Raw genomic sequence first — 15747 nt, forward strand, 5'->3', positions numbered from 1 at the left:
TCGTCCCCACCTCAAGGACCCTGTCCAGGCTTGCTTTCGCCCTGTATGAGAACCTCGGACTACTGAGATAAGACCACTGCCAGATCTGGTTCCACCCACTTCTTCTCTGCTCTAGGGATCATCCCTAGGCTACTTCCACCCCTGCTTCAAAATAGAGTTTAGCTTGCTTTACTGCAGTTCGGGATGCCATCTCCAGCACATCAATGGGGACTCTGTCTGGGCCTGCTTATGAGCACGGCCACGTGTCGCAGAGGGCCTAGGGCCCTGAAGGAGCCCCAAATCTCACTCCTGGCCTTCTGAAAAGGCCCACCGCGGTTGGGGCCCTTGTGCTATCTTCTTATAGCTGTCTTTGTTGAGGACTTGTCCTCATGGATCACTTGGATGTTGCGTCTAAGGTCTGGTGCTCACCAGAATGATGGCTGCTGCCTTGCCGGCAGATGCACCTTGCTAGGGCCTCCCCGCCGAGCCCGGCATTGAAAATGGGGTTCTCTTGCCTCCAGTCAGGCATGATGAGGTTGGGCCCAGGTTCAATACTGATGGGATTGAATACGTTGGGGGTAATAGGTGCTCATGGGAGACACATTTTGCCTGGTCTCCTCCCTAGCCACTCCCTTCTCAGCCCTTTCTCAATCAAAAACAATCAAGATATAAAACGGTGGCCATGTCCTTAGAGTAAGGGTAACTGTTGGCACAAAATTCCTTTTTCGGTGGTCAAGCAGTGGCACTATTCAGCCACCTGAAGGAACATCACACTTGATCTTCCATCTGCCGCCAGAGGAAGAGGAGATAGAGCAATCTCCAACCAACATGGAGGTAGTAAGTGTGCTTTGCCTGCTCACACTAGCCAGCCAGTGGTGCGATTTGAGGCCCAATGTGTTTTACTGTTTCTGTTGTACATTATTAGGAAAACCATTGTTCTGAAAATCAGAATGTAGAAATCTATGCTTCTCTTTCTTCATAAAACCAATCATGTTCCAGAGTAACATCTTCATCATCTACGTATTGAATTACACCAAAATACATTGGTTTGGGGGGCTTGTGGTTAGGTATTTTTTCTCATTGCCAGCTTGATCTACTAATCAAGTGATGAAGTAAGGCGGATATTTCACTGATGTTACTCAGACAATACAGAGCATAACTAAAGAATGCCCCGAACAAGTGCATACTTTTTCTAGTGGGTTGTGATATTAAACATATTAGACCTGATTCACAAAAAATAACTTATACTGTTGAGCATCTTTACTACTTTTCAGTATTTACTATCTGTGCTTTTTAGATAGCCCCCATAGGAGATGATATTAAATGGAATCAATTAATTTTGAATAGTTAAATAATTTAAATATATAAATCAATAATAAAAATAAGTTATAAAGAATGTATATATTTATTTTTCGATTATAACATATTTTAAATGCCTATTTCAAATTTGAAAAATAACATAACAATACACTTTTATTAAAAATCATTTAAATACTTTTAATGCAATCTGTTCATCACTTTTCATAATTATTAACGCACATTAAAAAAACATCACTGCCTTGACATCCACATTCAGGGTGGAGATGACCGCATGCTATAGTACAGGGAAAACGTATTTTTGAATTAAAAATAGATATTACATATATATTTATGTTACATTTTAAAGAAAATGTACTCTACATATTTGCTTTCATGTAAAATAAAATAGTGCAGCATTATTAAATTCATTTTGACCTAAAACCTTAATTAAAGGCACTACATTTAATTTAATTTAAATATGTTTCTGACATTTAAATAAAAAAATGAATTCCTTCCTAGGGAAAAACTGTAATGTCCATGAATAATTATTGTAATTGATACAAAGAATTATTAAAAGTAACTTAATGAGGTTGAATAAAATGAATTGTGAGATTATGTTTAATGAAAAACAGGTTATTAAATATTATGGGGCATACGTTGGAAGCCGTTTGCGATTCGCAAATGCCCGGAATTCGCAAAATTCCGGCGTTTGCAAATCGCAAAAGGCGTTTTGGTATGTATGGGCCACATAGCAAAATAAGGAATCGCTAAAATTGTGATTCCTTATTTTGCTCAGCATTTAAGGAATCGCAATTTTTTTTTTTTTTGTTGTTTTTCTTTTCGCGCCAAGATACTCTGGTAGTAATAGAGCACGCTATAAAACAGCTAAATAAATAATAATTTCGCGATTCCTTAAATGCTATGTAGGGGTGCCTTGAAAATTGAGATTTTGACTTAAGAATTCGCAAAATACCACCTACTCCAAGTAGATGGTATTTTGCGATTTCCTGTCAATACGCATTTTAAAAAAAAATTCAAAGTGCCATGTGGCGCACAGACATGCCCTTAGGGCATGTATGTGCCCCACATGTGTTTACATGCACATTCCAGGGGTGCAACAGGTGTCCTTTGGACAACCTGGCACCCTTGGAATTGCGATTCTCAAATTGCGTTTTTCTCATAGAAAATCACAATTTGAGAATGTATCCCCATTCATTCCTATGGGCCTCTTGGCCTATAGGAATGAATGGGACACTCATTCCTTAATTGCGATTCGCAATTTGCTAATCGCAAATAAGGAATTTCAGCAATTCACAAAAAAATCGCGATTTTTTTACCTACATTCCATTTTTCAATTCTCAAATAGCGATTCCTTAAAAATTGCTATTTCAGAATCGCGAAATGGAAATTACCTACATATGCTCCTTTATAATTAAATATTAAATATGTACTAGTTCTACATCGTTTTCAATAATAATAAATAAATAGGTACTATTTGTACATTAATTTCTAATTGTAACTATTTTATATAGTCTAATTTTATTTAAACTATTTCCTATAGGTTTTAATTTTAAGCCCTAACTCCATTATTTAGAATAGGAGGGTGTTTTTGTACCAGTGGTTGGTCCTGCATAGTGTTGGACTTATTACAAAATTTAAACTTACTACAAAAGTTTATGTTACAAGTGTATGTTACTACCAAAGTGTAAGTTACACATATATGTCATTACAAAAGAGTAAGTTAGGGAATAGCACTTTGTAGAATGTTTTGTAGTACTACTTTAGTACTGCATAACTTGCCACAAAGTGAAGTTTGTGAACCAGGCGTGAAATGTAATCGTATGAAACGTGTAATTGTGCAGCTGACCTAAGGGAGCACTGTACTTGGCATATAGTTGGAATAGAAACAGAAACTCCTGAAGGAATAATTTCCATTGATTACATCGACTGTTGAAAGATTGATCTCAATTGAGTCCAAAACTCAGCTGTAAGTAATACATAAAGAGATCTATTCAAGCACATTTAGTTCTATCAATATTAAATCACACAGTGATTAATGTTTTTTCCACACATAGAAGAGCCACCACAACTAGCACAAAACAACATCAGTTTTCTTAAACTGGTTTGTGCATCAGTTCATAGTGACATTTGGTAGTCTCTGTAGTAATTTATGAAGCATCAGCTATTCGTTTGTTAGGCTGATGTGGATTGGTCTGATAAATAGTGGCTGCACCCTGGGTGCTATATGTTGTATTGATTAAAATATATTTTTCCAACTTTTTAAAGATTTTTATTATTTTAAACTTTTTGTGGTTATATTAATCTTACACTTTTTTGTACTCTGTTTAATGCTCGTTTTGATATTTTTATGATTTCACCAGTGTCAAAGATCCCTTCACATCTCTTCATGTTGCATGTTAACATGGTCAAAGGTAATGAGATGTTAGAAATTGATAAAAATAGCAGACGTACTAAGGTTGTGTGATCTCATTTCTGCTACCCATGGTATTTTAGTGAATTGATGCCTTTGACTGTATGCCTATAAAAGTACATTCTGCAAACAGTGCTTGGTTTTGAGTGGGTTTGACAGCCCACATACATTGTGTCACATCTGCAAATAAACATCCATCTCTTAGTGAAATATCATGCCTCCCAAAAATAAGTATATGAAAACATTTGCTAATCTACTGAACAAGCCCATTCCTTAGATTCAAACCATATGGGGCATAACATACTTTCAGTTGTACCCATCCCAGCCCTCACCTTGGATATCTGGGTATTTCACCATGTAAAGGAGAGTCCAGCGTAAGGTGGTGGTGGTGGTCTCTGTCCCAGCTAGAAACAAATCAGCTGCCAGGCGGACCATGTTATGCTCATCAAATGTAGAGGCGACATCAGGAGAGTCCTAAATAGAAGATTAATATGCAAACTCATCAAATAAGAGTTATTTAAACAGCCTATTTTGAAGACATTATAACTTTGGGAACTGATTGATGATGTAAAGTAGTCTAGTCTTGGTCACAACATGGAATTGATGGAAATTTAGTATGGTCAACTGTAGAATTAATTTATACAGAATGCAGATTTCATTTTATCATAAGAATAAATTACATTGGGTAAGCGAGTTTAACCCTTTCCATGCTTAGAACGGCCTGGAGCCATCCTGACACGGTGGGCACGTGCTCAGGATGGCTCCTAGCCATCCTAGCACCCACCCATGGCGGAAGTGTTGGCGCTCTCTAGTGGGCAACCGTTTATGCTGCCCCTACCGGGAGGACAGCAGAAGCCCTTCCTCCGGGCCTCCAAGCCATCTAATGACATCAGCGTGCATCATTAGATGAAACTGGTCGCGGTGAAAACCATTTGCTTCCACCGTGTCCAGAACAGAGGAAGTGAGTTTCTTGTCTGGGAGGTGGGATTTTGTTATGAAAGAGGCATCAGGGTAAAGGAAAGGGTTTTCCTTTATTCCAAAGTCTCTTTGAGGAGTCCTGCTGCAAGACTGCACGATCGTGCTGCAGGAATGCACCCTAGACACCATGGACCATTTTTATTTTAGCGTATTTTTTAAAAATTTGCAATGCATGTGGGGAGTAGCCCCTAAGAGAGACATTTGTTTGGCCGTTTCTGCCCCCCTGGGGGGCAGATCGGCCCAAATAAATTTCAGATGGCCCAATAGGCCACCAGGGATTTATGTTAGTTATTATTTTTTATATTACTAAAATATGCAGGGAGCAGCCCCTTGTGCAAGGGTCACTACCCTTTGGGGGACATTTTGTTTGGCCATTTCAGCCCCCTGGGTGGGGGCACATTGGCCCAAATTAATTTTAGATGGCCCACTAGGCCATCAGGGATTTTTTTCTTTTTTTTAATTACTAATGCATGAGGGGAGTGGCCCCTTGGGCAACGGTGGCTCCCCTTTGAGGGACATTTTGTTTGGCTGTTTCTGGGGCAGAGCAGCCCAAATTAATTTAAGATGGCCACCAGGGATTTTTTTTGTTTTAGTTCTTTTTTTTATGGTACGAATGCATGCGGGGAGCGGCCCTTTCAGCAAGGGGCACTCCCCCCTCAAGGACATTTTGTTTGGCCACTTGGGGGGCAGCAGATCAGCCCAAAATGATGTTAGATAGCCCATTAGGCCCCTTGGGCAAGGGTCCCTCCCCTTTGAGGGGCATTTTGTGTGTCTGTTTCTATACCCCTGGGTGGCAGATTGGCACAACAATATGTTAGATGGTCCACTAGGCCACCAGGGATTTATTGTTTTATATAAATGTTTCTAGGGAGTGGCTCCTTGGGCAAGGGTTCTTCCCTTTATGCGATGGAATATTTCGGCTGTTTCTGTCCCTCTTGGGGGTGGATTGGTCTTGCATGTTTAGGCCCACCTACCCCCCAGCTTGGTTGGTAGAATGTGTGTGGACTGTTTCATTATTTGCATATGTTATTGTAATGCTTTAATTCTCCTTTTTATTCTATTGCAAAGCTTTTTGTTCTTGTTTGCGGTTACAGCAGTAATTGATCTGCAGTTTTGCGTAATAGCATTTATTTGGTAAGAATTCTTTTTGTTGTGTTTACTCCAAATGAGTATTATTGTCATGCATGAGTGATTTTTTTGTAAGTGGTGTCATAACAGCCGCATATTTAGTTTGTGTTTTGAGTGTGATATTCTTTGTAATTTCTATTGCATTGTATTATGTGTAATTTTCTTTTTTAGTGCGATATTGTTGGTCCTTGCTGTGTCTGTTCAGAGTAGGTAGTGGTGAGTCTACCTGCTCTGACAAGAGAGTGGTACAGTGAGTATATAGGTATTTGTGAGAAAGCCACATTTTGCTTAGTACTTATTCTACAAAGTGTTTATTGTTGTTGACTTGATTGACAAGTTACCTTTGTTAGTAAGGATTATGGCTAGCCACAGAATTACTGCTCAGCAGGTGGTTGGTATGCTTTGTGAATCTTCCTCTGACCATGATTATGAGACTGACAGTGCTAGGGAGAGGAGGAAGTGCAAGATTCTGGCAGTGAGTTTTCTGCCCATGAGTAATCATCTGATGATGAAGCTAATCTCAGTGCAGATGAGGCTACTCTCAGTGCGATGAAGTACCTGTTTCAGAGGAGGACACTGATGTGTCGATGGTGCAGCAAGAGGCATCTGGGTTGCAGTCTGGGGCTGCAAGGTTTCCCATCGGAAGTTCTGGAATCTGGGTTGATCCAAACACGGTGCAACCGGTGTTGCCTGCCTTTAGTGGTGATGCAGGGTGTAGAGTGAATTGTGAAAATTATTTGCCTATACATTTTTTTCAGTTGTTTATGGATGATTTTTGTTTGGCTGAGATTGTTAAGCAGACTAATTTGTAATCTGAACATCATTTGAGGGACAATAGTGACAGACTTAGGCCCCACTCTGGAGCTACCCAGTGGACTCCCACAAATCTGGAAGAGATGAAGACGTTTTTGGGTTTTACTTTTTTGATGGGTTTGATAAGGAAACCGTCCATGGCTTCATATTGGTCTACCAGTCCATTGATGGCACCAGCAATATTTCTTGCAATTATGAGTCGTGATTGGTATTTAATTGTGCTTTGGGTGCTGCATTTTGTTAATAATGCTTCGTTGTTGCCTTGAGATCACCCTGACTGTAACCATCTTTTTAAGATGCGGCCTATTCTTGATCACTTTATAGATTGATTTTCAGAGGTATATTCTCCAGGGAAAGAAATAGCTATTGATGAGCCTTTGGCTCTTTTTAAGGGTCATTTGGCTTTTATACAGTAATTTCCTAGCATGAGGGCATGTTATGGAATTAAGATGTATATGTTGTCTGATATTAGGACAGGATATGTCTTTAGTTTCCGGGTGTGCACTGGTAGGGATTCCACTATTGTCCTCCCTGGTTGTTAGGAGTTTCAGAGAAAATTGTGTTGGAACTTGCTAAAGGACTTTTTAACAAAGGTCACCATGTGTACCTAGATAACTTCTACACTGCTGTGCAATTGTTTAAGGAATTGTTCAAAGTGGACACTCTTGCTTGTGGCACATTCTACTCTAACCCTATAGGTTACCCAAAACAGCTTGTTTGCAAAAAGCTTCAGAAGGGAGAGTGAAGTGCCTTGCGTAGTGATGAACTGCTAGCTGTGAAATTTGTCAATAGGAGGGATGTGTACATGCTGACTACCATCCATCATAAACGTACTTCACCAGTGCCTGTTTGGGGTCAGGTTGATGAAGTGCATAAACCTGTGTGCATTGTATACTACAATGAGCACATGGGCAGTGTTGATAGAGTAGATCAAGGTTGGAACCTTACACTGCTACTCGTAAGGCTTATATTTGGTATAAGAAGCTGGCCATCCATCTTTTCAATTTAGCAACTTTTCATGCTTTTGTTGTGTTCAAGGAATGTTTTCCAGCGTCAAATATGCCTTTTTTTCAGTTTCAGGAGTTTGTGAAAGGCAGAATTGTTGTAATGGAACAGGCAAGTGCTTCTAAAGTTGGAGTGGTGGAGGATGTGGCTAGATTGAAAGATCACCACTTTCCCGATGTAATTCCTCCCACTGCCTGATCTGTACGTTTTTTAATTTGTTGTTCAGTTACATGTTTGGCATTAGAATTATGTCTTTATTACAACTGTTGTGTTTGTAGTTATAGTTTTGTATCAAATTCCAAATGGTTTGTGTTTTCTTTCTTGTTAAAAAAGTGTGAGTGGTCTGGCCCGTGGCTGGTGGTGTGCGTGGACTGGCGCATGGCTGGCGTGTGCAAGGACTGCCGCATTAGCTGGCAGTGTGCGAGGACTGGTGTTTGACTGATGCTTGGCTGGTGGCGTGTGTGGACTGGGGACTGGCTGGCGGTGTGCGTTGGCTGGCGCTTGGCTGGCGGTATGTGTGGGCTGACGCTTGGCTAGTGGTATGCATGGGCTGGCGCTTGGCTGGCGGTGTGCGTGGGCTGGCGCTTGGCTGGCAGTGTGCGTAGGCTGGAGCTTGGCTGGCAGTGTGTGAGTAGTGACTTGCTGCTGGTCATTACATACTCTGCTAACCAAATGCCACTGCACACACTATGTCAACCACCAGCCAGTGTGATTGCTGTGTCAGTCAATGTGGGCATATGAAAGTGATGAGTCTTTGAATGGCGCTGTCTGTTGATGGGAATGTTGTAATCTTCTGGGCCCGAGGCTGGCAGTGTGAATGGTCTTGTGCATCATGTATGAAAGGTGTGGGAATGGGCTGTAAAGAGGTTGGTGCCTTGTTGTGGCTTTACAGCTCATGAGCTGTGAGTCATTGGTTGGGGGTTTTAACCTTTTAATTATTAACAGTGCGTTTCTTTTTTGTGAAATCTCTTGTTACTAAAATGTTACAATCTAAACCTTCACTCACCCTTGTGCCAAATACAACCAGTATGTGTGTGTACTTAAGGAATTGTTTGTTTTAAATTAATATTTATCTTTTATTTCTCTCTATGCCAGGTTGTAGATTGTCTCCACATTGTCTGTTGATGTGAGTGTTGTAATGTGCTGGGGCTGCAGCTGGTGGTGAGAAAGTGTGTGTCAAGTATGAACGGTGTGTGAATGGCCTGTAAATAGGTTGGTACCTTTTAATTATTAACAGTGTGTTTTTTGTGAAATCTCTTGTTAAGAAAACTTACATTTTGAACCTTTCCCTCACCCTCGTGCCAAATCCAACCAGTATGTCCGCAGTCATATTTGTCTTATCTTTCTTTCTGTCCTAAGGTGTAGTCTGTCTCTAGGGAAAAGTTGCCAACTTTAGATATTTCTGTAAACCAAAAGCATGGGGAGTGCTGGGTGGTGTTACTCCCAGTTCCATGCAAACCTCAAAATGTGACTATAGCCACACATTTGTCGTCCATTACTGTGTCATATTAATCTGGTATCAGAAAAAAACACATTGCTTCTACCATACAGCAATACCCCCAGGTCGTTTGATAAAAACGGTACCTCACTCGTGTGGCAGGCCCAAGTACACGCAACAGGCAAGGGCCCAAAGTGTATCGAGGAGACATCAAAATGATCTATCACAAATAACCTGGTTTTGCAAGGGGGTCACCTGAGTTTTGGGCCCTGAAGTCAGCAGCCATCTTGGGAAACTACTAAACCCACACATTTCTCAAAACAAGACACCTGGGGAGTCCAGCAAGGTATAGCTTGCTTGGACATCACCAACATTTTTCTACCCAGAATCCTCCCCAAACATTCCCCTAGGTCTCCCAATAAAAATGGTACCTCATTTGTGTGGGTGGTCCAAGGACCTGCAACAAGCAAGGGCCCAAAATGCATTGAGGAGACATCAAAATAACCCACCAGAGAAAACAAACTGGTTTTGCAAGGGGGGAACCTGGGTTTTTGGCCCCCGGCTCGGTGGCCATCTAGGGAAACTACCAAACCCACACATATCTCAAAACTAGGCACTCCAGCAAAGTATGGCTTGCATGGCCCCCCAACATTTTCCTCCCCAGAATCCTCTGGAAACCTAACATTTTGCTGAAAAAATTCCTTTTTGTTCTCAAATTTCCGTGTGTGAAATTTGTGGGATCATGGGCTGACATAACCTTCCTACCACTCAGTGTTCCCCTAGGTCTCTTGATAAAAGTGATACCTCACTCGTGTGGGTGGCCCAAGTACCTGCGAGAGGCAAGGGCACAAAACGTACTGAGGAGACATCAAAATGACCTATCACAAAACATCCTAGTTTTGCAAGGGGGGTCCCCTCGGTTTTTAATCCTGGGCTCAATGGCCATCTTGGAAAACTACCAACCCCACTCATTTCTCAAAACTAGACACCCGGGGGAGTCCAGCAAGGTATTGCTTGCTTGGACATCCCAAAGTTTCCTACCCAGAAGGGGTTAGGGTAAGGTTATGTTATGAACTTTGACATAAGGGCATAACGGATGTGGATAAGGGCTCATGCCTGCAGTATTTATGGATGGGATCAATTGATTCCTCTATGTAGAGGAATTGAATTGAAGAAAGACTTCAGAAATGAGAGGGATGGATAGTTTCAATAATCCCACGTTGAGGAGTGATCGGGAAGAGCAGTATCTCCCTCTGATAGGTGGAATATAATTACTTAAAAGCATATATAAAGAGGTAAAGGAAGAAAGGACAATATAATTAGTGAAGTGTGATGTATTTATTCATTTTGTGTTCTGTTAATTGCCACATTTATTGCCGTTGACTTCCTTTGTAAATCTGTGAAAGGATCTCTGTCAATAGGGTTTAGTTGACTTGCTGGGGCTGTGTTTTCTGTTTATTCCTGTAAGAAATGAGGTGAGGTGCTAAGTTTGCTGATGATGGGGGCCCCTTCTTTTTAAAGAGGAAGAAGGGTTTTCAAAGAACTGACAAGGTTATGACCTTAAAAATGCTTGGCTTTTGAAAGCTCATTTGGTTTGTTAGTTAAAAGCTGAGGTTATTCAAATTTTGTGAACACTGAGCTTTTTTATTCTTTACTCACACACTTAACTCTTCTGTTAATTTTAGTATAAATATCCATGTGCATAAGAAATCAATCAGTCATAAAGAATAGTGTTGTGTGAAATTTTTTCCTATCATTGCTTGTGTTTTGTACAACACACCCCCTGGGTGCTCGACAAGAGCAGCCACCATGGGAGAAGAGAACACTTACACTTGATATTTTAGTTTGGTAAAAATCAATCAAGTCCTGGGGCTCCTCAGGCACTCCGTTTTCTTTGTGACTCTGTATTTCCTTATTCATGAATTCCTCCAGGAAGGCATTGCTCCTGAAGATATCCTGATGAGGTCCTGGAAGATGCCGCATCAGCCAAGGGAACGCATCAAAGAGCTGGAGTTAAAGATATTGTAATGATTAAGCAGAGTGTCCTTTTCTGATTAAACCTTTAACAAACATATTGAAGGAACTTAGCAGAATGCTCCTTTGAATATTCTTGTTAGACACAATCTACCTCTAAAACAGATACATTCTGAATTATGGATAGACAGTCATGAAGCCTCACACCCGCATTTATGTGAGTGGGTATGTGGGACAAGTGCTTGCGTGAGTGTCTAAGGCAAAACTAAATTAGAAACTGCATTGCAAGAAAAGTTTAGAACATAAGTAGGAAAATGTTGTGGTATGAACTGTACAACTACAATGACACTATGATAGGACTAGGCAAGAGAATATAGATTAAACCCAATCTACACAAGTCCTGATTCTCCTATGTATTCTCCAAGGAAAGTCTTGCTGTTTGTGTCAAGCTTCTAAGTTTGAGCTTGGATTTCCTACCATGATTAGTGTTTAGTTCTTGGTGACATATTGTGTAACTGTGTTAGAACTGACCCACAACACACAGCACCTGTGTGGCTTCTCTTCCTCACAGCTTCAAGGTCCAGTTTCATATGTCCATAAATCCTCCTTACTCTACCTCTTGTTCGACTGATCCCAGGTCACCCAATCCCCTAAGGCCTTTGGTGCCCACCACCCACAGCAGGGATCCATACAAATCTCTGCTACTTGTTTGGAGAAGCATCTCCAATATATCGGCTGTGAAAGTAGATTTGTCTCTAATACAGTTTCCTACACTCCTATGAGAAAGTTAGGGCACTAAAAACAAGTAATAGAGCAGGCAAGTAGTTTGTGATTTACATGAGAAAAGAATGTGCAAAAGTACAGGGTAGAAAAAAATAAAATCTTAATAAAAGAGTGGAGGACAGATGGATAAAAACTAAAGCACACATCTTATGGGGAATTAAACACAGTCAATGTAAATTCAATTTCAATGGTGATCAGTTTCTTACCTAAACCTACATACATAAGTGAGGAACACATCATACTATACTGGTCGCTATCTGTACTGTGTTCTTTCTTAATGCATGATGTAAGCTCTGTTGCCATCTTCTCTGTTTTGAATTATCACTCTGCTTCTTCTATTTTGTGTATATTTTACATTGTTTTGAATTGGATTAATCGCAGACTCCTAGGTGAAATCCCTACATAACTCTGTAAGAGAGGTACTAAAATAATCACTAGGCATGGGAACATTGAAATTATGAAAAAATCACAGAAACCTTTCATTTGTACCAACTTGACTAGGGACTAGTCAAGAAATGGGTCAGCACCATATATAATCAGATGAAATTTAGGTTAAACTGATGAATTAGGAGTGCTTATCACACAACACTGTTTGAACATTGAAATTATGTCAGCTGTGGTAGAGTATTTCTACCTTTGGAAACATCAGGCTTCGTGATAAATCGAAATTTCCCCTTGCTGTAAATTTAATCCACAATAGTCATTGAGGAATCTCTTTCAACTCAAATGCCCAGAGATCTGTTCCAGTAAGGGGATGTTGCGAAACTGGGTGAGATTGAGAATTACTTCATCTCATCCTGTGACTGATGTAGTCATCTCTCTTCATCACCTTCTATGTCTCATTCTCTTAAAACATATATTGTATTCCACTTTTCTCACCTCACTTCTATTTTTTCTTTTATGTCTTTCTCTTTTCTCTGTATTGGTTGTGTGCTGCCTCCCTTTTCTTTTATCCATAATCAACTTAGGCCTGTTTTTTGACCTTGCACAGGTTCTCTCTTCTACTGCTGCAGTTTTTTTTTACTATACATGGCTTTGCTTTCTTGTTTTAGCATACTTTCTTTCCTTTTTCTCCTACTCACCCTTTCCATTTTTCATTTATGTTTTGATATTCTCTCCCTCTGCTCTTCCTTTTCATGTTCTCTTTCTCCTTTAACTTCGTTCTCATTCTACAGACTCTTTTACTCAATCAATTTCTCTGTACTTGGGCGTCAATCTTCTGCCTAATTTTCTCTTTCTAACTTTAACAGAGAGCTCAGGTTGCTTCCTCATCGGGGGAAGCTCCATGGATTGTTCCGGATCCGTTTCTTTAGTGAAATTTGTTATCAACCCACAAGCATATGATTGGGGACAATAAACATTGATCATTTCGGCTGTGCCATCATTCAAGGTGATAGGAAATCCTGATCACCTGATCCATGGATAGAAGACACTTCATCTTAAAGCGAGTCATAATTTTATCCACAAGGGTGCCTCAGTTCTCAGAAGACTGACCCATACGATCAGGGCTCCTGTTCAGTTCCTTTGGAGCTGATACCAGCTTAGGTTTCTCAGGCACCTGCAGCCTCTGCTGCATTATGTTTTATGTGCCCTGAAGAAGGTGTGACCCACATCTGAGGTCATCCCCCGAAACAAGCATCAGCGTAGGTGCCCACTGATCTACACGTCTCATTCAAAATATTCAACTTTTTGTCTCCCCTTGAGGTCTACATGAAGCTTCAAAGAATATGTAATAATTATTCATTGGGGACACATGTCTAAACTGTGGCCATTCGGCCTGGTGGAATAATTATGAAGCATCCTGTGTCTAATCTTATGTATAATACCTTCAACTATCATTTATTGGAGATTATTGTGTCTGATGCAGTGGATCGCCATTGAGCAATGGGTTGTGTGAGTGAGGGAGTATAGTTCTGTTAATAGTATGTGTTACTGATTTGTATGTTTTGTCGTGCCTGGGTACCACTAGTATGTACAATCATGTGTTGATGTGGTATTGTATTTATTGGAGTATTTAATAAAGGTTTATTATATATATATCTGATATTTTTATATAACGAGAATGGGTAGAATACATTTGATATACATGCCCTAATAACCATGGTTTCATAGCATTAGTTATACAGCAGCCTACCCCTTTTTGCTGTTGCACACTGTTTTTTGCCTCCTGAGAATGTATTACATAGTTCCCTTTTTCTTTATCTGTGACATACAGCTTTTTTCTTAATTTACTTACAGGCAGTGCGTGTGTTCTTGATTGATACTTGTGTTTTCCCCTGTTCCCCTGCCTAGGTGTCCTCTCAGGGGCCCCCTTCAGTGTGATTGTGCTTCCTTTGATTAACCACTCTCTTAGAATATGAATTCATCTTAACACTCACCCTGCCCCACGCGCTGCCTAGTTTGATAGCAACAACATCATTGGCTTCAAGGAGCTGATGAAATTCTTCATCGTCTCTGGAGAAGTAGTGCCCAAAAACCACAGTAGAGATCATATTAGCGACAGAATGGACAATCGCCTGAAAGGGATCCAAGCTCCTCCCTGCAACCACAAAATGAAAAAATCACTCACTTAAGCAATTTATAGTAAACCAGAGAGTTGTAGGGCACTTGGCTGATCAAACCAGGCAAACTGAGGAAAACATCAAAGGACTAGGATGGTTTGCAAAATAATTTTAAGAGGTGTTTTCAAGAATTCGATCTAATCCTTTTTTTAAAAATATTTAGCTTACAGGGTTATTCCCTTGTTTTCTCACGTGCAAGGACAACCTACCAATGATATGTTTATGAACCCAAGTGTCCGGCAATAATCAAGAAACAGATTACTCTCTTTGCAATGGAAAATTGGCTTCCCAATCCTCCGTGATTTTGGCAGTAGCTTGCTTTGATCAGTGAAGGCCTGGCTCTAAAGATATGGCGTGAAGCTCGATGTTAGATACAGTGCAAAACAGATGAAGGTGAAATGAAGATGAATTTCCAGAGTTTCTTTTTTTGTTTTTTGTATCAAAGAACAAAACCTCTATATCAACTTATATATATATATATAAGTTGATATATATATATATATATATATATATATATATATATATATATATGGTTCTGTGTGGGAACAACCTTTACATCACGGTCATTACACCGCGATGCCATGACAACGCGGTTGTTACAGCGATCGCGTTGTTACCACGCAATGCCATTACTACGCAAGTCATTGCATCGACTTGCAGTAGATGGCGCACTAACATAAGGAATAGTATAGTTTACTATCCCAACACCTTCCCTACTGTTGCGTTCGCTGGAATTGGAATAGTATATGATATATTTCTAATGTTAGCGCACCATCTACTGCAAGTCGATGTAATGATTTGGGTAGTATTGGCATTGCATTGTAGCTACGCGTTCGTTGTAACAACTGCTTTGTAATGCCAAGCAATGAATTAACTTGCAAAGTAACAAGTCATGTTCGGTTCTGTGCAATAAGATTAGTAGCCAAAAAAAAAAACAATGCAAGCAAAAAGCTGACACAAAGAAATACAGCTTCAACACTGAGCACAGAAGTTACAAACACTATATGCTTTTCTGAGTTCCCAAGTGTTTATGAACACTAAACAATTTGTAAACAAAAGAGAACCCTGTTCTACTTGCCTAAAACAATAACTCTGTTCATATTAGGTACCAATGATGCTTAACCAATATCTCATGACAGCTTCCACAGGGTTCAGATTGCAATCGCTTTAGTTCTCTCCTGCCGATTTTATGTTAATGTATTAATTTATTTATAAAGTTTTATATAGTGCGAACAAGATCCCGAAGGATATCAGTGCATTTAGCAATATGATGGGAGGAAGAACATAAATGCAATATCAACATTCAGTAGAGAAACAGAGGAAAAAAAGACTGGAATGGTCATGGAACGCGGGACAAT

At 40.1% G+C, this 15747-nt stretch overlaps 1 protein-coding gene across 1 annotated transcript in view; it reads right to left on the bottom strand.

The window, feature by feature from the left end:
* The window catches only part of LOC147684133 (cytochrome P450 2J4-like), a 79086-nt gene that overhangs the window by 20481 nt on the left and 42858 nt on the right, over window positions 1-15747 (bottom strand). The window contains exons 4-6 of the mRNA XM_086944522.1: window positions 14207-14367; window positions 10902-11078; window positions 4042-4183 (exon numbers count right to left, since the gene is read on the bottom strand). Coding sequence (XP_086800648.1) covers window positions 4042-4183; window positions 10902-11078; window positions 14207-14367 — 480 coding nt within the window. The remainder of the gene's footprint in view (window positions 1-4041; window positions 4184-10901; window positions 11079-14206; window positions 14368-15747) is intronic.

This window comes from Lissotriton vulgaris, chromosome 11 (assembly GCF_964263255.1).
Source record: "Lissotriton vulgaris chromosome 11, aLisVul1.2, whole genome shotgun sequence".
Taxonomy (NCBI): domain Eukaryota; kingdom Metazoa; phylum Chordata; class Amphibia; order Caudata; family Salamandridae; genus Lissotriton; species Lissotriton vulgaris.